Source organism: Dendrobium catenatum, unplaced genomic scaffold (assembly GCF_001605985.2).
Source record: "Dendrobium catenatum unplaced genomic scaffold, ASM160598v2 fragScaff_scaffold_133, whole genome shotgun sequence".
In the NCBI taxonomy this organism is placed as follows: domain Eukaryota; kingdom Viridiplantae; phylum Streptophyta; class Magnoliopsida; order Asparagales; family Orchidaceae; genus Dendrobium; species Dendrobium catenatum.
Window position 1 is genome coordinate 5,161,748 of NW_021318595.1, and position 22,943 is coordinate 5,184,690.

At 36.7% G+C, this 22,943-nt stretch overlaps 1 protein-coding gene across 1 annotated transcript; it reads right to left on the bottom strand.

The window, feature by feature from the left end:
* Nucleotides 1-1,954: 1,954 nt before the first annotated feature.
* Nucleotides 1,955-22,608, bottom strand: LOC110105740 (S-formylglutathione hydrolase; the record flags this gene model as incomplete). The annotated part of the gene is given in 6 exon segments (XM_020835349.2): nt 1,955-2,470; nt 7,569-7,634; nt 7,735-7,833; nt 14,567-14,763; nt 21,455-21,502; nt 22,491-22,608. Coding segments are annotated over 6 exon segments (714 nt in total), but the record flags the coding sequence as incomplete, so codon positions are not given.
* Between the last annotated feature and the right edge of the window lie 335 nt (nt 22,609-22,943).

Consider the following 22,943-nt stretch of genomic DNA (forward strand, 5'->3'; position numbering starts at 1 on the left):
TTTAATATCTCACAAGGTGGTTTGATCAAGTATTTTCCTATTTCGATTGGATTGCATCAAGAATCAGCCTTAAGCCCATATCTTTTTGCTTTAGTCATTGTTCGTTCTCACTAGACATTTGCAAGAAGATGTACTTTGGTGTATGTTTTTTGCTGATGATATTCTTCTTGTTCTTGTTGATAAGTTTAGAGAGGGAGTTGAAGGTAAACTTGAATTATGGAGGTCAACCTTAGAGTCTAAAGGTTTTCGCTTGAGTAGATCTAAAACTGAATATATGGAGTATAATTTTAGTAGCAATAAACCTAGTTAGAGGATTGTGACTTTGGACGATCAAGTCATTAATAAGAGTACACGTTTTAGATATCATGGATTTATTGTTCAGAGTGATGGTGAAATAGATGGGGATATTATCAGCAGAATTCAAGTTTGATGGTTGAAGTGGAGGAAAGCATCGGGCTTGTTGTGGATAGAAAAGTCTCCCTCCAACTTAAGGGAAAATTCTATAAGATGGTGGTGAGACCTGCAATGCTTTATGGTGTCGAATGTTGGTCATTAAAAGAGAAGCATAATACTAAGTTAAGTGTTGCAGAGATGAGGATGCTTAGGTGGATGATTGGCTTTACCCTTAGAGATACGATACGAAATGAGTATATACGTGAAAAGATTGGAGTAGCTCTAGTGGAAGATAAGATTAGAGAGAGATACCTTATAGATGGTTTGGTCACATTAAACGGAGGTCTTCCAATGACTCGGTTAAGAAAGTTGAGGTAATAGATTTGACTTATGTTAAGAAAGGTAGAGACAGACCTAAAAGACTTAATTAGAAAATATTAGAAATGATCTTTTTTTATTAGATTTAAATGAGAATTTGACTTTTAACAATGACAAAAAAAGATTCATGTAACCGACCCTACGTAGTGCGACAAAGGCTTGATGTTGTTGTTGTTGTTGTTGGTTTAGTATCTCACAAGTTATGAGTATTGCATTATGAAAGATATGAAAATGCATTGGAAGGATAATAAATAGTTTTAATGCATTAAAATCAAAGAAAAAAAATGCCAGATCTAAGACTGATTATTTGATTGATATAGACTGTTCAACTCACCAAAAATGGAGGAAGCATGAGAATGGATATTGTTGGTGGTGTTGATGATGATGATGATGATGATGAAGATGATAATGCTATGTTGGAAGCTTATTGTAGATAAGTGATTTAGGAAAAAAAAGATCGATATATAATGACTTAAATTTGATCAGGATGAGATTTCTAGTCATTAAATTTATTTTACGATAAGTGTATTATAAAAATTAATTATTACACTCATCTCAATATAAATTAAGAAGTAAAAGTTACATTTTAATCAAATTTAAGTTAGGATATCCTAACCGGAATTGTCTCAATTGAATTATAGAGTTAGGCTTCGTTTGGAACAGCTTTCTTGTTGCTTCTTAAAGCAGCTTTCTAGTATAAAAATTTAATTTTTGTACTAAAAAATTACTTTAAGAAGTAACAAAAAAGCCGTCCTAAACAAAACCTTAATCTCAACGAGTAATAGGCTTTCTTTGGGACAGCTGGTTGGTAACTAATTTTTCGCCGCTTTTAAAAATTTTTTGTGCTAAACAATTACTTTCTATAACAGCTTTAAAAGATTACTTTCTCTACGACAATTTACAAAACAGTAAGAAAGTTTCTCAAATGAAACCTTAGTCACAACAAACAAAGGTTTGCACAGCCTAACCTAATTCCTCTTTCAGAGTAGATCTATAGGCATGATGAAATTCCTACTTGAAGTCTTAAGTGAAAACACACAAGGGAAATGTGAACAAGGTAATTTTCTTGGTCTAAGAACCCTAGACACTTCAATATGCCTTTCATAGACAAATCTAGAAAATTGGGGGGAACCAAAAAAAATAAAAAAATCTCCTGATATTGGGATATAAAATATATATGCTCACATCAATGAATGTTTTTTCTTTTTGTTTTTTAATAAAAGATGATGGAAGAACGACAACATGGAATATGCTGAGAATCAAGAAAAACAAAAGAAGAAGTTTAGCAAACTTGACCTTTTAAATCCTCATAAAATTGTCTCATCTTACAATACCCATAAGTATCAGATATATCTGGTTCAAGTTATATAGAAAATAGAGGAAGGAGTTTAACAGCTAAGACAAGTAGATCGTGGCAGAGAAGAGCATACCAGAAAGATTGTGATCGGCTAAAGCTGAGCTATCCCAAGTCAGGTCGGTCTAAGTTCCCGGGCATGGCGGCGGATGTGATCGTCTATAAGGCCGGTCTAAGTTCCCGGGCATGGTGGTGGACATGATCGTCGATGAAGGTTGCTATAAAGTAGTATGAATGGTCGTAGCCAGGCTGCATTCTCAGTGCCACTGGAGCGTTGACCCTCTTAGAGGCCTCCACAAAATTGTGACTCAGAAGCTGATCTTTCAAGAACTTGTCATCCTCTCCCTGTTCATGGCATCAAATCCATCAGCCGATTGAGGCGTAGTTTGGGACAACTTTTTTGTTGCTTCTTAAAGCAATTTTCTAGTATAAAAATTTTAATTTTCTTACTAAAAAGCTGTTTTAAGAAGTAACAAAAAAACCGTCCCAAACGAAGCCTGAAATTAGCTGGTCCAAAATATATTCACTGGACAATGGTAAAGCTCATTCAAGGATGTTTCTTACTTAAGGAATATGGTAAGATGTGCAGTCTAACAATCATTCTAATATTCATTTCAATGGGAGAATTAATAAGCTACTTGTTTGAACTTTGAAGAATACAAAAGTTGCATTTTGATGAGAGGAAGGTGAAGGAAATGAAATGAAATGAATACATTATTATCATATTTGTAACTTCTAAAATTGCTTCCAATCAAATTCCTACATAAAACCAAAAACTAAATATTTCATTCTATGAGTTTCGATAATTTTTAGCACAATTGCATAAATATATGTTTTTAATTAGTAGGCATGGTGGGCCATGGCCATTTGGAAAAGCATTCTCTCCTTGAACTCGTTGTGGCTGCACAACCCATGCCTACCTCAGCAGAGCTCCTCTCTTACGATTGTTGGCACTTTCACCCCTACATGAATAGGCCATTTTGTTCGAGGATTGTGATCTTTGTGTTTAGGAGTCTCAAATATCCATGTTTGTTCACGGTGCAGATTTCTACTTTGGTTCAATTGCCCCCTTCCCCATCCCTCTCGAGGATTGTGATCTTTGAGTTTTGGAGTCTCAAATATCCATGTTTGTTTCCTGTGTCGATTTCTACTTTAGTTCAATTGCCCCCTTCCCCGCCCCTCTCAAGAATTGTGATCTTTGTGTTTAGGTGTCTCAAAGATCTATGTTTGTTTCCTGTATCGATTTTTAGTTCAATCGCTCCCCCCACAACCCCACCCCCCAAAAAAAAAAAAAAACCAGCAAAAAATACATTTATCTCTTTCATTTGTATTATATGTTCCCAAATTTCTTGTAAATTTACTTTTAATTCATTTTCATAGTTACACTCACAATTGCTTTGTACCCTTCAATCTCTCTTATTATGTATTTCAGGATATCAATTTTTAGAAGAGATTTGGTGGATCTATTGAAGCTAGTGGAATCTGCTTTCTAATCCTTGAGGTCATATCAGTCTTCTTATCCACCATCACTCCATAGCAATGGCATTATTAGTAGATTCATCCTCCACCAATTGACTTCAAGAGTTTCTTCTCAACTCCTTCAACCCACTTTACGGTTGAATATAATTTTTATGAGCTTAGTAAACATCAGCGGGTTTCTCTTCCATCTTCCACATCTCGTCCTAGTAATATTTCTTTTGAATTAATCCATTTGAATATTTAGGGTCCAAGTTCTATCCTTACCCTACCTAGGCCTCAAATCCTTCTTATTGATGATCACTCTCGAGTTACCTAAGTATAATTAATTATTTATTAAGTGTCTATGTGATGTTTTTTTATATTCCACACATTTTTTCATAAAATCAATATTCATTATTCTACTATGAATAGGGCTCCTCAGGCCAATAATGCTTTAGAATTTATTCAATCTCAATTCAAATCATTTTATACTAATAATGAATCATTTATCAAATCTCATGTTCCTATATGTCTCAATAAAATGATGTGTTAAATGCAAACTTCGTCATTTATCTGATGTGGCCCAAATATTGATGTTTCATATGAATGTTCATGGCAACTCTAGGGCAACATCACATTGACTAGCTTTTATCTTAATAATTGGATCCCTTGAACAATTCTTGGTAATGTCATCGCCTCTCTATCTTGAATCTTGGGCAATCCTTTCCTCTTACACCTAAAATTTTTTGCTCTCTATTTTGTTTGTTCCATTTGTACTAGTGCCAAATGTCTCACAGGCCATTCGGTGCGTCTTTCTGGGCTACTCGATTCTTAAAATATTATAATTGTTATGACCCCCACCACTCATTATATTGATACGTTCACATATGTCACCTTTCATGAATTCACTCCCTACTTCACATCTTGACCTAAATCATCCACTTCACCTATTCATCTTCCTCCTAAAGCCACCATACCAATTCTCCTCGTCTCTAGGCATAAACACATCAGCACCGCCTGCCATCTACACACCTCCATCCACATTGTCCGACACGATTTAGCATCCTCATCTTGGAGACTTTTGTAATCTTCATATGGTTGTCCCTTCATAAAGGTAAAATACATTGCATTGATCATCTTATTCAATCTTATATGTCTTTTGACCATCTTTTTTTTTCAGCTTTTAGTATTTTGTCATATCTTTGTTATTAATTTCTATTCCTAGGACACCTGGAGGCCTTACAAAATATTTAGTGAAAATAGCCTAAGGATATTTAAGAGTTTGTCTTGCTTAATCAACAAACATGGAATATCGTGACCCAAATCAAAACCATCAAGTTTCTTCTAAAAGACTCCGGTGATTGATATAAGGCTTATCTAGCACCAAAAAATTTCACATACTTTTTCTCCAATTGCCCACCTCAATTTTATTTGGATTCTTTTATTTTTTACCAACAATCAAGACTACTAGCCTTTACTTAACATAGATATCAATAATGCCTTCCACTATCATGATCTCAGTAAAGTTGCATGCATGGAGTAATCAGCTAGATATATTGCTCAAGGAAAAAACTAAAATATCAAAACTCAATACAGCCATATATGAACTTAAGCAAAGCTTTTGAGCATGGTTCAATAAATTCAGTAAAGTTCTTGTTGAGGTCAGCCTACACAACAACATAACAAATCACTCCATCTTCTTCTGACACAATTCATCTGTTTATGTTATCCTGTCAATCTAATTTATTAATAACAATATTACTAGAGTAATTAGAACGGATTTATTGATGTGGAGTTATTGATGTAAAACACCACCTACATTTTTTTTTTTTTTTGACTAAAGATACAGAGGAGTCACCAACCACATATTTCTTTTTGTTGTTTGAGTTTTTAAGTTATATAGGCAAACTTTCAGATAAGAATATAATAAGGTTGTTCCAAATATCCTCAAAATTATTATAAAAAAAAAACGCCAAGAAAATGAGTTCTATATAAGAAGAATGGATATCTTATTGTGAAAATCTTTCTTCGATGTTGATTATATTGAGCCCCTTGATGATAGAAAATTCACATATGGGCGTTGTAACTTTGTGGAAAGTAATTCAGTCACAAAAAAGATCAAGAAACAAGCAGTTGTGGCCAGGTCAAGTAGTAAGGAAGAGTTCAGAGTCCTGATACATTCTACATGTGAGATGATGTAAGTTAATACCCTAATAGGGGGCAATTAATTTTTCAATTACTTAACTTATGATCTAAATTGGCACTTACATGACAGCTCTGAGGCAGTGAAACAATTCATTGTCTTCATGATATAATTAAGTACTTTTATCATATGAACATCTTGGATGGTTAAATTCTTTTAGATAATCCTAGGAAGGATACATGATAATCTTTCCTTCACTGTAGTACATTTTTACATTCAACATTGGCTTGTGTTGAAAATTGGTGTTAAGAACTGAATTCATTGATAGTGAGCAGTCTGTATTTGCAATTAGCATTAAAATGGTCTTGCATATTTCTTTGCAAACCCGGCCCTAAAAAATGTACCCTTAAAAGTCCCCTTTGGTTAAATTCCATGCAAGTTGGTCTAACTCAACAAAATTTGAAGGCAAGTTGTCCTAGTTATAGAAGTCAACCTACTAAAGTCGCCAGAGTTGAAACAAATTAGCCATCATAATATTCAATTTTTCACTTTACACTGAACAAATTAGCCATCATAATATTCAATTTCTCACTTTACACTGAAATCGACCGAAGAAACTTCTTAGAAAGTTGTGTAAGCGTATTCGCTCAAGGCTATTCTCCCAAGGGTACTCGTTTATGGGAACTCACTCAAGGCTTTTCTCTGAAAGCTCGAGACTTCTTGCTCAAGTATTGAAGCTACTCGCTGTTGCGGATCAATGGTTTATGATTTTGATGATAGCAAACATTCCTTATTTCTCTACGATTGCCTTTTGTGCTAACGTTTCAGGTCCACACGATCAGACTGCAATTTGGAACCAGCTCAAGATTGGGTAGACTAGGTCTGAACTTAGCACTCTCACTCGCCAGCATCTACCAGATTCAGCAAGAGATTTCTCAAGGATTTGCTTTCACAATTAACATAGGCGGTTATATATTCATTTGCCAGACGCATTACGTATTTTTACATAAAGAGCTTGTTATACCTTGCTATATATTTGTTTATTTGTATGGTTCAAATGAAGCATTTTCTACAACACTTTACCTTAATCCATTCATATAAATAAGTGGTCAGAGGATAAGCCTGGGATAGGAGATCACTTGTACATAAACATGTATTATTACAATCTAGAGAAATTCCAAAGCTTCTCTATAGATTTTCTATCTCTCACTAATCTTTCTCTTATTAAATTGTGCATTTTTATTAGTAAGTTTTTCATGTTGCCCGTAGACGAATTTATATCCAACAAATATGGTTGTTGTATCAGTAGACTTAATATAAACATTCTTGATTCTTTATAAGTCCACTATTCTTGATGCCCGCACATAAACTCTTCAATATTCAGATGAATTAACTTGCTTTTTATAAGAGAAAAATAAAACTTAACAAAAGAAAACCAATCATTTGGCTAATTAAAGAATAGCCTAGCTTTCTTCAAATTTCATCATAATACTTTTTGGTACTAACATTCACCAAAATTTCCATTAGAAATTTACTTGCTAAATATATTTCTTTAAGGAATTACCTACAAAAAGGAACTAGTCAACCGCAAACCTCAATTCTTCTATGAAAGTTGCCCATTAACTCTCAAAGTAATAATGGACAAATAAACAAATATGTTGATTTTTTCTAATAGATTTCCATGCAAAAATTTTGCAATTCATGGTAAATGTTTAATGACAGAGCCCTCTTATCACAAGGACCTTTGAGCTGATAAATCTTGGCTATTACAGATCTCTTGAACAAAAAGATGACATTAAATAACAAAACCAATTATAATCCATTAGTATATATATTATCTACCTGGTCGATCAGGATTTGAGAAGAAAATTTATTGTATTTAGCAATCAGGCAAGTGGCATCATACACCTGCAATCAAGCAATAACTTTATGAAGATTCTAAAACAAGAAGCCATGAATTAAAAAAAATGCAACATCAAAATTTTGTCATAGAATGAATAATACTTGCCTCCCAATCTAACTTATCGCCTCCAAGATAGTTTGAAAAAGCCTTTTGACCCCAAGGGCAGTTTATTGGATTCACAATAGGTGAAAAGGCAGACACTGACTGGAGCATGTAAAAAAGTTAAAGCCTCAAGCATATCAAAAGCAAAAGCAATAGTAATAAAACAGTAACATAAATAGATCTCTCAAGAAAAGTTAACCCTCCCTATAAGCCTCCTTGATGTGTAACAGATGAGAAGACTCGAAGGTAATTTTCCTTGAGGTATACGAGGTTTGATTTGACCATATTTAACTTAATATTTAGACCCAAAGTTTATTTAGATTAGAGTTCAAGACTTCCTAATTAATTATCCATCTTGCTCACAATAAAGCACTCTCAATTAAAGATGTTATTTAGACTCAACTTCAGGGTTAAATTTAACATTTAGAAGTGAACTTAATTTTGTGCGGAATTGTTGGGGTGATGGAGGTAGGCTTGATCAAGATTTAATGATTATGCCATCCCAGGGATTAGTGAACCCAATTTGCCAAAGTTAGAGGGCACAGAACTATAACATTTAGGGAGTATGAATAGCAAGGTTTCCTAGCTCTCGCGTATCTCAAGCAGAAGAGAGTGAAATTGCATGTGCGTGTGCTGAAGATTGCTTTTGAGATTAGCATCGACTCCTTTACGAGTTGAGAGCTGGTTGTACAACTTTCACTAAATATTTTACCGATGCAAAACATGATCTCTCACGGTTCGTAGGAGTTCAACGTGACAAACAATAGATTAGAAAAATGAAATGACAATCAATTATTCGCAGGCTTCATATTGACTCAAGGAAGCTTGCCTAAGTCACATTGAGCTTTAAGTTGATTTGATTTGGTTTTATTAATGAGCCTCTAAGCATGAGGGTTGGCCTTGATTAATTTGGGTTGCGGTTCATATCCATTAGAAGAATTGTTGCAATTAGAGGAACGCATTAATTCAATTTTGAATAAAAAAATGCTATGAGTATGACTTACGTTAGCCTGATAAGGCCTATGCCTTAGTGGGACTGAGGCGCGCTTTCGTACAATTTATAAGAGTAAGTCTTAAAAACAAGGGCTCAATTAATTTAAATTGCAAGAGTAAGATATCAAATATAGACTTCTTTGATGGAGGAAGAAACAAATCCACATAAGTCAACTAAAAAAAAAAATGTTAGTCTAAATTTTTACATAATAGAATTATAATCATCAATATAGCCATTTTTAATTTTAATTAGTATTCTTCTTAGTTTTTATTGTTTAAGAAACAAGAAGATGGTTGAGATTGAAGAAGATGAGGAAGATTGGGACAATATTGACAATGCTAGGGATGAAAGGGAAGATAGATCAATTTAACTATAATGATAATTCTAATGAAGGACCTCCAAGTGATGAGAATGGGAGAGACTTTTGAATTCATAAATAATGATATACGTTACTCATACTACTATTTATATTGAATTGGGAGCAAGATTGACTTGTTATAATCTTACTTTGATGTTAGTATGTTATTTATTATTTCATATTTTTATTAATTTAGTGATTTAACCAGAGGCTTATGGGTTAAAATGTCTTGAGGCCTACGGCCATATCTACTATACAGAAAATGCCTCAACACCTGATTGCTCAATTTTAAAACTTGAATCGAATTAATTTGGATTGGAACTTAAATATGTTGGAAGACATTAATTGCAATGAATCTTACATCCATTGGAAAGCACAAAAGTAATACTTAAAACCATAATGACGAAGAAAACCAAAAGATGGGTCTTACAATCTTACCCTATGGGTATGGTGGCCCGATTAATTAAGTTTAGTTTGACTTTCTCCTAATATTTGGAATCAGTTTGATATGCCCTCATGTGGGACTTTGGAATCAACCAAATAGTGAATCAAATTACATTACCCCATAGCAAAAGCATCCCAATTAATTAAATTCGGATTTAATTTCGATGTAACACATATTTTAGAGTACATATTGTGGTGATAACTCATTATGATCCTCTGATCAATTGGGAAATAAATTAAATAATAAAATCAAATTCAAGTCTTTAAGCTAGTCTTCCACTTTAATAAAACTAATTTTTAATGTCTTTTAAGTTAGGATTATAATAATTTAGGCCTTGGGATGTTATTTGGATGATTTTACCATAGTATTGGAATGTAAAAACATCTAGGTTAGTCAGGGGTCTATTGGTACCCTTCATCATTTGAGATTGTTTCAAAGTAGAAGGTATATTAACATATTCATCCTTTTTGTTGGGAGGCTTCTCAGCACACTTGAAAACATGTGTGAGTCCTTTATAGACATTTGTGTATTGCATAATATCTCATGATTATTCGAACAAATCATTGAGAAGTTTGGGTCTTTGGGGTTCTACATGCTTTGGGGTGTACATGTTTTACAATATGTAAATATGGTTAATTAGGCATTAGTATCGATTGGTGTTCTTGTACAATTCAAATCTCTTTTTTAAACTCAAATTATTGTTTTGACTAAGAGAGTGATCCCATGGAATTTATAGCAAAGGTTCTAACAATAAACATCAAGTCAATTAGCAAAATGTTCATAGTTGATTTAAAGCACCTAATGTCATTAAAATTTTGAGATTAAAAACAAACTATATTTATTATTGCATCCTGGAATATTTGCGGCAGTGGAGAGATACAAAGATTAACATCTTAGTTTTGTAGGAAGATCCAGTACACAAATAGATAAAAGATAGATGTGTAGTGTTCATAAGAGACACCAAGATTTTTACGTAGAAAACCCTGAAAAGGGAAAAAAACCACGAGACCTGGCCCAATTTGAATGAATCCACAAGTGTTTGCAATATTACAAATGAGACCCTTCCATAGGGGGGAGACCTTGGCTCGATGTAGCCAATACACATTATATAGAGTGCATTACATGGTGGGAGTTGGAAGAATTAGTGTTGGCATGTTCGCTTGGTTGGCAGAACCATAGTCAACGAGCGATGTAGGTTGGAATAGCTATAGTCAGGCGACGGTGGTCGAAAGGACCATAGTTAAACAATGGAGGTCAGAAAATCTGTAGTCGGGTGACGGAGGTCGGAAAGACCATAGTCAAGCGATGATGGTCGAAAAGAACGTAGTCGAGCAACAATGGTCGGAAAGACTATAGTCGGCAGGAAACAGTGGTCGAAAAGACTGTAGTCGGGTGACGGTGATCGGAAGGACTGTAGTTAGCGAGCGATGGAGGTTGGAAAGACCGTATGGGTCGGGTGATGGCGATCAGAATGACCGTAGTCGGCGAGCGACGGAGGTCAGAAAAGACTGTAGTTAGGTGATGGTGGTCAGAAGGACCGTAGTCGGCGAGCAAATGAGGTTGAAAAGATCGTAGTCCCGTAGTTGGGCACCGGTGGTCGGAAGGACCGTAGTCAGGCGACGGTGGTCAGAGAGATTGTAGTCAGGCAATGGTGGTCGAAAAGATCATAGTTGGCGAGCAACGATGGTCGGAAAGACCGTAGTCGGAGATGGTCGCTGGTCGGGAGGAAATTTGATGATCGTTGGTGGTCAGGCGTAAGTCCGACGATAGTTGGTGGTCGAGCAAAAGTCCGGCCAAAGTCTGGCAATGGTCAGTAGCAGGGAAGAAATTTGACGATAATTGATGGTCGGGTGGTGTTCGAGGAGCTTTGTATGAGGGGCTATTTATAATTTTTGGAATGGCATGACTAGTAAATATGATGAAGGTCAAGGGCAAGTTGGTAGTGTTTCCAATGGACGATCGATATCAACTCCCTTGATCATTGACCGTTTATCGAGTATTTGAGTGTCTTTATGATGTCAAAATTCCAAAAATCTTGGGCTCGTTGGATTCATCTTGTCGAGCCGCTCGATTTGACTATAAGCATGTCACATTTGGTGATCATTTAGTCATCCAATGTATGATTTGAACCTTCCAAATACGCTTTGGGTCATCGATTTGGGCCCTTTGGACTCGGATTGAGTCAAATTTAGAGTCGTTAGACAGAAATTCACTTCGACTATCAGTTTGCTAAAATCAGAGTTCGGATGGTCCCAGATTTAATTTTGGAGGTGAAAACTTCCAAAATTAAAATTTCTAATGATATATCAGTTGCCCTTCTATTTTCAGACGTTGAAGCCTGCATAGTCGGAATATATGTGTTGAAGTTTTTCGAATCGTTCCAATGCAAAATTATAATTTCCAGGTAATTACGAAGCGCAACCACTCCCTGGACGTTAATGTGGCCTTCCTCTCGCGGCCTTGAACCAAGTAAAATACCCTTAATTATAATTTTAGACTGTTTCAAGGTCGGCTTAGTGATCGGGATACAAATTCTCGAAAAATTGCACTCCAATACTATTAAATTTGCTCAAAATCTACTACATAAGCTTTGTTTGGATCTGAAAATGCCAAAATTTAATCCGAATCATAGAAAAATGGTCACGGTGATCCCAAAAATATCTGAATTGGACTGTCCAGGCCAAAAATCGGGATCCATCTTTTTTTTAATATTGAGGCGAATTTTTTTAAAATACAAAAATTGAAAAATTCTGAAAATTTTTAGAATATTTTTCTTCTCTCCAAATATTCTTTTTTTTTCAGAATATTCTTCTCCTAGAATTTTATTATTCTCCCAATATATTCTTAGTCTCACAGAATATTCTTATTCTTCAAGAATATTCTGTCTTTCAGAATATTTTCTCAGAATATTCTTATTCTCCCAAAATATTCTTATTCTCCCAGAATATTCATATTCTTTCAGAATATTCAATTAGAATATTCTTATTTTCTCAGAATATTCTTATTCTTCCAGAATATTCCTTTTCTCCCTTTTCACCTATAAATACCCCCGAGGCAGGAGAGACATTGCATCATTTCTTCTTCTCTTCTCCTTCTCCAGTCTTCTTACAGTAGAGGCCTTCCACTGTCTTGAATAGATAGCATCCTCTATCAAGTAAAAGTCTCTCTTTGTGTAGAAGGTTCATCTTCTTCTTTTCTAGATTTGTTCTAACATTAGAGGCATTCCACTGTTTGAGATAGGTGGCATCCCCTATGAAGCTTCAGTGCCCATATTTCATGTAGAAGAAACTTTATATCAAAAAGGCTATGAGGCATGCCCCGATATTTTACATAGTGAAACATAATACAACTATGTACTCACTATCAATTCCAACAAAATGAAGCACATAAAAAGTACATGTTACACATAGATTTGTACTGAAAAAATAGCACATAGTGAATACACATCTATGTGCTCCGATAATATGCATGTAGAGCTACGAGACTTTATCCACATGTAAGAGTTTCTTGCTAAAGATAGGATAACACAACAAAAGAGGGGTCCGCTAGGGGTGTCAATTTTTTACACGGCCCGATACCCGACCCGAAAAAATTTGGGTTCGTGCCAACCCGTTTGTTAAACGGGTCGGGTCCAGGTTCGAATTTCTGACCCGTTTGAAAAACGGGTCGGGTTTGAGTTGACCCAACAACCCGTGGGTCGACCCGGTTTAACCCAAAAATTTGATTTGTCGCATCATGCCAGTGTTGTCGAGTCTGTTAGGCCGTCGCGTCTAGCAGCGTCACGCAGTTTACGTCGCGTCAAGCCGTCGTGGCGCTGTGCAGGCCGCTCAAACGCTCCACTGCTCCGCCTTGCCAGTCGCCAAGCCGCAGAGGCGCAGCCTCGCAGACCACTCCTTCCCTCGACCTCGACCACGGTAGGGTTCGACCCAACGTAGCCACATAGACCGCTCCGCCTCGACCAGTTGACCTAGCCAAGTCGCCCAGTAGCCACGTCGGCCAGGCCCTACGCTGCTACGCCTGCGTGAATGACGACTCAGCGACTGCACCCGCAGGTTCTCAGGTCGGGTCCGGTTTGATAATCTTGACTCGTTTAGCTAAACGGGTCGGGTTCGGATCAACCTGTTATGCCCGGGTCAACTCGAGTTGGACCCGAACTTGACCCGTTGACCCGAATTGACACCCCTAGGGTCCGCGTGCAAGTAGTGAAACTGGGTGCAAGTTTGGATTCCTAGGTTTGGAGAGATAAGCATTGGTGATTGTCACATGTGAGTTGTTGGTGTGATTGCATGTTTGAAACGAAGGCACGATTGCAATCAGAGGTGCAGATAGCATAGCATGAAGAAGGGTAACATGAATATCATGACTGGCATGTGTGAGGTAGAGACATTCGTGTGTATTGAAGGAGGGGTTTTCATGGGAGAAAGTCAAAAAATGGTGTTTGCAAGAAATAGAGCATGTGAGCAAGTTGACGATATCAAAGGAGATGGGTACTAGGGAGAACACAAAGAAATAAATAGCTAAGTGAGCAGGATTGTGGGGTTTAAGTGGATTCAAAACTGCGTGAGCAAAAGCAAATGCAAGCACTAGAGCATAGGGTGGTGGTTTAGTTTTCATAAGAAAAAAGCTCTTGGGAAGAACTCGGCATGCAGGATTGTGTGTGAGGAAGGCAAGGTCGTGGAAAGTTGTCTAGGGCATGATGGGTTGCATGGCATGTATGGGTTTTTTTAATTTATTTATCTTATTAAACAATATATGTAAGTATGCAAGCATGCAATCAAGGAATCTCAATTGCATGGTAAAATTTATGATAGTAGTCAATCAGTAAATCAACATAAAACAATATTATACAAGGAAGAAATAAAACAAAAAACATGCCTTATATTTGTCTAGATTCTTCAAAAAAATTGTTAGGGCTCCATGCCCACCCATTGAATGCCCAAATATGGAAGCTTTTGAAGTGTCAAGCTGTTTGAAATTTTCATCAAGAAGTTTTGGCAATTCAAGATTATACAAGGAAGAAATAAAACAAAAAACATGCCTTATATTTGTCTAGATTCTTCAAAAAAATTGTTAGGGCTCCATGCCCACCCATTGAATGCCCAAATATGGAGGCTTTTGAAGTGTCAAGCTGCTTGAAATTTTCATCAAGAAGTTTTGGCAATTCCTTGACAACATAATCATACATACGCCAGTTTTTCCACTTCTCTTCTGTTGCATTTAAATAAAATCCAGCTCCTAAATAAAAGAAAATGAATATTAGCATCAATCAGAGATAAGAAAATTGCAAAGATGACTGGCTTCAGATACAAATTGACTTAGCTACTTGAAGATTACGGATCTACCAAAAGAAATCAATCTGACAATCTTACTTCAGATTTTCTTAATAATAAGAATTAGAAGAAGAACACATTTTCTCTGAATTCAGCCACAATTTCCAAAAAAAGGCAGGAAAATGAGAGGTTTGACGCATATTAAATGACAATATTTCAACCACCAAAATATAAATTTGGCAGCAGATTTTCCTATCTTTCTTCAAGTAAAACATGTACAGGCAAACAAATGTCTCTTCTTATCAAAACCTTATGAGATGACATACTTCACTAATTAAACAAGACCATTTGATAAAATCATTGAGAAGCTTTTTAAGGGCCAAATTGATCGTCATGGAGTGAGAGGCAATGACACTGTTATTTTGGACATGGTTACTATTCACACACGCGCACACATGCATTATATATTTCTATATATAGACACATTTATGCATTACATTTATAATTTATGTAATATTGAATAAAACAGTCTTTTACAACTCGGTTTTGATTATGGTAGTTTAATAGCATCGATTTAAAGATTCCATTTCAATTTTGGCTTGGCTTATTTTTTATTGTCATATGTTAAAGGTACAAAACAAATAGAATTATCTAACTGAGGTTCAAATTATACATAAATTTTAATGAAATTTCATTCAAAGCATATTAGTTTAATGATTTTTGATGTATTTGATGGGCCTTAGTAATTGAATTCTAATAGAACTTTGATTACTGCTCAAGAATTTTCATGAAATTTCATTGAAAGCATATTAGTTTTGGGTGAAACTCCTTAAGTTTCATCTGAAACATCATTGAAACTCTCAAGAGTCAGCTTAACTTCCCAAAATCAGATGAATAGAAATATTAGTTGATTTCTAATCGATTTAACAGATATCTACACAAAACGACTAAATCTGCAAAAATTTAAAACCATGGTCTAAACATACCTGTGCATGCATACCACATGAATAAAAGTACATAAAATGCAATATAATAATATATTCAAATAATTAAAATTATAATAAATTATAATTTTATTATGTACAATACATCTTATATTTATAAGAAATTAATACTTTATTATATAATACATTATGTATCACATTATTTCATCTATATTATTTAAGAATAAATTAATATATAATATATTAATTATTAATATTGTATGATTATCGCTACATTTCTTTTAAAAATCTACACAATTATTTGGAGCCCGTACTAATAGGTGGTCCAATCAAGTTTTAGAGGGTGCCATCTATTTTTGCTTGGGAAGAGTTTTTATTAGTCCACCTAATTAAGTGATGATTTGATATGAGTTTTTACCTAATTTTTTTTAGGAGTATAGCATGTCTCTTCCCTATATAATTTTAATGTACATTATAATGCATTTTGTCATTATTATATAATCCATAAATATGTTTCAATGTATTTGTGTGTATGCATGTATGAGGGACATTATATGATGCAATCATTAAGTCTGCAATTCATGCCAATTAATTCTTAATTTTTGTTTACTTTTTCATTTCAAGTATAAAAACGTGTTAAAATCTCAACCGCCCCTTGGCCCTTGATCCCACAGATAGGATGGGGATCCATGAGAGGCTCACATGGATCACGTCGATCTCCTTTCATATTCGGGTGGTTGATTTAGGAAGGATTAAATTAGGAAAATTATGCATGATTCCATATGTAGTTGTTTCTTTATTAAGATATCTTGTATAGATCAATAAATATGGATAGTTTTGTATAATGAAATTAAAAAGCCTTTCCCTCTCCAATTATCTGAATTTAACAAAACTTATCTATAATGAAGGCACTTATATGATTGGAAAGTGCTCTCTAATATTTTGAATTGTTTGTTTAGTCTAACTCATTACTACATGGTTTCAACTCAAGCCATGAAAGTTTAACCAGCATCTATGGAGTTAAGAACCACTACCACAGAGTGAATGGCTAACTATACTCAAATTTCTTTCCTCAGGTTGTCAGCTCAAGTGTCAAAACTATATATTTATTTAGTTGTTTTTTATAGTGTTTCCCTCGTTTTCCCTATTAAAAAGCGCTGTTGCGTCTTAGTTGCACACAAATAAAATTCATAATATTCCCTCATGTCTACTTCTATGATAATTCCTTCTAAGACCTTTAACTAACCTACATCACTATAATTCCAGGAAAATGAAAGTATCATATTTGACGACTCAAGAAAATATGAGCCAGAAGTCAAATGGCTAAAAATTGTACTAGACACACCCCAGGGAAGAAATAAATTTTCACTTCCTCCAACAAAACAGCTGAAGTGATCAACTTCCCCACTTTTCTGATAGACCGGTACCTGGATCGGTCCAGTCAGTCCAATCAGGACCGGTCCAGGTGTACAAGAGGCGGAACATAGGATTTCCACCCCCTTCATTGCCCCTCAACCCATGTGGGGTCCACAAGATTAATTAGGGGGATTTGGGAGGGAAAAATTCAAAAAGAATGGGCTGTTTTGGGATTTAGCTGTTTTGGGATTTAGCCTAATTATTGTATGCTTAAGTAGGTTTTGGAGGCTAGGGTTAGTTTTTTTTCATCTTTGTTTTTGCTGTAATTTTTTGGTCCTTAGTTTTTGCTTGGGCTCTGGCGGCGTATAGAGATTTGGGAGAACCAGATCTTCCTCTCCAATTGTAGATCCCTTGTATCTTGTTGTTTTTCTCATCTATTATCAATTAAGAAGTTCAATTCTGGTTTTCCTTCCAAGTTCTTCTCAACTTCTATTTTGCAAGGTGTTGAAATTAAATTTAAGCAAGGGAGACCATTGTTTCCTACAACCGTTTCCTAACAAATTGGTATTAGAGCCCTTCGATCTAGGGTACCAATGGCCGGAAGGAGAGTGGAAATGTTGGAAGGGGAACTAGGCCAATTGAAATCAGATTTTGAAAACCAATTTGCATCCATCCATGAAAAGATGGATGAAAAGTCTGTCATCGTGGAAGAAATGCTGAAGAAATTGCTCGAAGTCAAACCCAAAACGATGACATCTAAGACAAGGGAAGCTACCGACAACTAAGGAAGTGGAGGAAACCCAAATCCAAAATCAAGAGGTAGAAATTTTGGAAGGAGAAATAGGATGCCTCCTCTGAAGCTTATTTCTAGGGAGGATATGAGTATTGGGTTTGAGCGAAGAGGTGCTGATTTTGCAAGAAAATGGGTGGATTATGAGCACAGGGGTGCTGATTTTGAAATGAAGGGGGATTTTGAAGAAGGATTTGGGTACGAGCGCAGAAAGGAGGATCGAGACACTTGGGGAGCATCTCCCTTTCAGGGAATGAAAGGCTTTGGAGGATTCAGGGAAAACAGAGGTGATCCAAGGGTAAGGAAGTTGAATATGTCTATCTTTGAGGGCAATGATGCACATAGGTGGATCTATAAGGTAGAGAGTTTTTTTTTCCGTCAATAGGTTGACGGAGGAGAACAGACTAACGGCAGTTGGTCTGTGTTTGGAGGGGCAGCCATTGGCTTGGTACTAGTGGAGAGACATGAGGCGGCCCATTCAGAGTTGAAGAGAGTTCAAGGATTGCTTGCTCAAACATTTCCAAACCAACAAGGGAGGAGATTTTTATGAGCAATTCTTAGCTTTGACACAGGAGGGCTTTGCGGTGGAGTACAATGATAGATTTGAGTACCTAGCTAACTGACTTAACTGGCTTTCTGAGACCGTGCTGAAGGGGAACTTCATGAAGATGCTCAAGACTAAGATTTGGGTGGCTGTTAGAGTGATGAGGCCGCGTGACTTGGTGGAGGCTACGAACTTTCCTAGCTCCCAAGGGACTAGCATCAGGAAGCCTTTTTGAGGCCCGAAAAGAGAAGCCTGTAAGAGGGGGGTTCGGGGGAAACTTCAAGAGGCTCACTAAAAAGGAGCTGCATGAGAAACGGGATTGTACTTCACATGGGTTTAGGGATTGTACTTCAGCTGTGATGAGAGCTACACGCCGGGGCACAAGTGTAAGGACCGAACTCTTCAGGTTCTCACCGTCTGTGATGACGAGGAAGCTGGGAAGGAAGGTGAGAGTGAGGCAGTGATAGAGGAAGAGAATGAGATGCATCTTGACATAGCCGAAGTCTCCTTGAACTTAGTGGTGGGGTTTACCTTGAATCACACGATGAAAGTGAAAGGATAAATAGCAAATAAAGCGGTGGTGGTGTTGATCGACAGTGGGGCTACCCACAATTTTATCTTCAACCAGGTTGTTGACCAAGTGGGGGTGAAATTGATGGACATCGGGGACTATAGGGTGATGATGGGCACTGGGATGGTGGAGATAGGTAGAGGAGTGTGTAGGGGAGTTGTGTTGACTATACAGGAGATTCAAGTGATGGAAGAATTTTCTCCTATTGGAGTTAGGGAGCACTGATATTATCTTGGAGATGAAGTGGTTGCAGAACATGGGAGATAACAGGGTCAATTAGGGAGCACTAACGATGGAGCTGGTGGTGGAAGGAAGAAAGATGGTGATACGGGGAGATGCGGGGTTGTCCAAGGCCATGATGTCTCTAAAAAATATGGTCAGGACCATATAGGAGGTGGGAGGAGGATTTATAGTGAAACTTCAGAGCTAAGAAGGGATCAGACTAGAGGAAAGGGGGGACATCTCTCTTTCAGTACAATCACTCATACAACAGCTCTGTGAGGTTTTCAACCATCTTAAGGCTTACCACGACCGAGGGAGCAGGAGCATGTCATCACCTTAAGGGAAGAGGTGTCACTGATTAGTGTTCGGCCTTACCGCTACTCCTAGATTCAGAAGGACAAGATAGAAAAGCTGATCCGAGAGATGCTGAAGGCGAGGATCATCAGACCGAGTGTGAGTCCTTTTTCTAGCCCATTCTTGCTGGTCAAGAAGAAGGATGGGAGAAAGAGATTCTATGTTTATTACCGGGCTCTAAATAAGGAGACTGTGCCGAACAAGTTTCCCATACTGATGATCAATGAGCTACTAGATGAGTTGTGTGGAGTAGTGGTGTTTGCCAAGGTGGATCTGAAGTCGGGATACCATCACATAAGGATGAGGGAGGAGGAGGTCCCGAAGACTGTTTCCAGGATACATAAGGGGCATTACGAGTTCTTAGTGATGTCATTCGGGCTTGCCAATGCCCTTGCCACCTTCTAGTTTCTCATGAATTGTGTGTTCAAACCATATCTCTTGAAGTTCATACTAGCTTTCTTTGATGACATAGTGGTGTACAACAGGTCAATAGGGGGGTATTTAGAGCATATGAGGGTGATCTTGGAAGTATTATATGAGCATCAGCTGAGGGCCAACCTAAAGAAGTGTTGCTTTGTACATACCAGTGTAGAATACTTGGGGCACGAGGGTGTGGCTGCATATCAGGATAATATTGATGAGCACCATAGATGGTTGTCAAAGCTATCAGGCTATAATTTTGAATTCATTACAAATCAAGATTGGAGAACAAGACAGTGGATGCATTGCTAGATGCATAGGGTAGCTCCATAAGCTGGCTATGTCAATATTGTTGATGCTGGATTGGGGGGCTATCAAAAAAGTGAGTGTGCCGTATGAGGCGTTGGAAAAAATTAGAGCAAGTCTTTTGAAGGTTGAGAACAGTCACCTGGGCTGCTCTTTAGAGGGGGAGAGACTAATATACCAGGGGAGGTTTGTGATGCCACGGGCTTCAGTTCATATCCCACAGCTGGTGCAATAGTTCCCCGGGCGCGTTGTTGGAGGTCACTATGGGGTACATAAGACATATAGGAGGCTGGCAGCATAGTTGTTTTGGAAGGGGATGCACAGTGATGTAGAAGAGATGGTGGCTAGATGTAGGGTGTGCCAACGAAATAAGTGCATGGTCATGGCTCCTGGGGGTTACCTCAACCCCTAGATCTACCTGACAGGGTGTAGGAGGAGGTCACCATTGACTTTATTGATGGGTTACCTTGATCGGAAGGGTTTATTGTAATTCTAGTGGTAGTTGATAGATTGAGCAAGTACGCTCACTTCATCCCCTACAACAACCTTACACGATAGCAACAGTAGTGACTGCATTCATCAGGAAGGTGGTCAAGCTTTAAATAATACTGGAGTCTAAAGTATATGATAGAGATAAGGTGTTCCTCAGTCATTTTGGAGAAAATTATTCAGGCTACAAGGGACAATGCTGAAGAGGAGCACTGCTTACTTGCATCTATATAAAATACACCACCTTACAGAATGTGCGCCAATTGAACTGCAATTTCCAATCACACAAAAAACACATCTTGATATAAAATGCACAGGAATACTTGAAATTTTTTTGTTTTTATTTAAAAACAAGGGAGATGAATTTTTTCAACTAACAGATTTCTGTTTTGATTTGGAATTTCAATCATGCCTCTTTAACACAAAGGCATTGGTCACTCTGAGGTGTTTAAGCTTACCAAAAGAACACGTGATTTGTAAAATTTTCTTAGAGACACTACTGCATGGAACTTAATCGCAAAAATAAAAGCAAGAAAATTGAAAATGTCAATGTTGCATTTTGAATAAGCAAAAACTTAAAAAAGCATAAGAGAAATAATTATGAAAAATAAACATTTGACAAGTTAAAAGTCCATATAAAATCAATTATTTCATTCCTACCAACACCAAAATCCCAGCTGTCAGCCTCTCCATCTATGTTTAGTCCCCCTAAATAAAATAAAAAATATACAGTTAATAACAGCTACTGAAATGAGCGAAAAAAGCAAAATAATCACTTAAAAAAGTATTAGGGCTGCTGCAGACACTGAAGGTGATACATATCAGGAACAACTTCAACAATCGTGAAGTGGAAAGGAAGAAATGAAAGAATGCAAAATGGAAATAAGACAAAAATATGAAGTACAGTCAGCACACACAACTTTCTAAAACATATGCACTGCAATAAACTGGCACTAGCCAATCCTACCATTCATAATGGCAGCCGAATCAATATAATTGCCTTAACATTATGCGAAACACTTCAGAAATTCTATGAGTTGAAACTCAATAAAGCCAACCCTTTACAGCATTTCAATTGCAAATTCCTAGACAAGGCCTTGGAAGATGATTATTTAGAATTTCAAGTCTATTTTTTTGGTTGCGTGAATCAAAGGTTTCTGAGTTCCCAGGTGAATGTGTAATTCAAGCAAGAACACGTGTCTTGGTTTGTTTCCTGTACTCAACCTTAGTTCATTCTGATGGCGTTATAGGTCTTCTAGAATGCCAAAAATGTGATTAATGCAAGAGACCTTCAGTTGTCTTTTGTTCCGTTGTATAACATAATGTTGCGTTGTGGTATACTGGGGTAAAGTGGTTAATTGTGTGATAAAATATTAAGGCTTATGTCTAAAGTGTAAAAAGACCAGTGATTTTTTGTAAAAAAATATTGTGACACTGCTCTGAATTGATTAACTGATACAGTTTTTGGCAAATTACCAAAAGTATCATTCTAAGAAAGCTACTTTTCATCTTTCATGAGACTAGACTTTTTATCACCAATCTTTTACCAAACACCTTATACTGCTTCTGCTATTAAAAGAAGCAGAAACAAACAACTGAAAGCTATGCCAAACCAAACGGAGCTTTAATTTGGTATATGCAGAAAAAATGGTTTTCAAAGAGGGTGGGCTCGAATTTACGAAAGGTTGTAACTCACTTGGAGAAGTATCAGGTGCAACCAAAGCAATCATTTCGGCAGAAGCTGCCCGCTGGGCTCCAGATTTCATAATGAAATTCTCATCAGTACATGTCAGCCCGGATAGCCAATAAAGGACCTGCCAGCAATAATTTATTTTAGCAAGTAATATACTTCAACTTTTGGCTTTTAATAGGACACAATGGAGAAAAAGGATTCATGTAGCCGACCCCACGTAGTGGGATAAAGGCTTGATGTTGTTGTTGTTGTAAGTAATATACTTCAATTTACACATAAAAGCAGCTCATCCGGAACACATTTTGAATAAAAGTGGTAAGAGCTTAACAAAGAGAGCTTCAACTGAAACCGTGTCTCACAAAATTGTGTCAGAAATAAGAAGATTAAAGGTCTATAACAAATTTCAACCTAAATATGCATAAATACAAGCTGTCTAATTCGATATGAATGATGGCC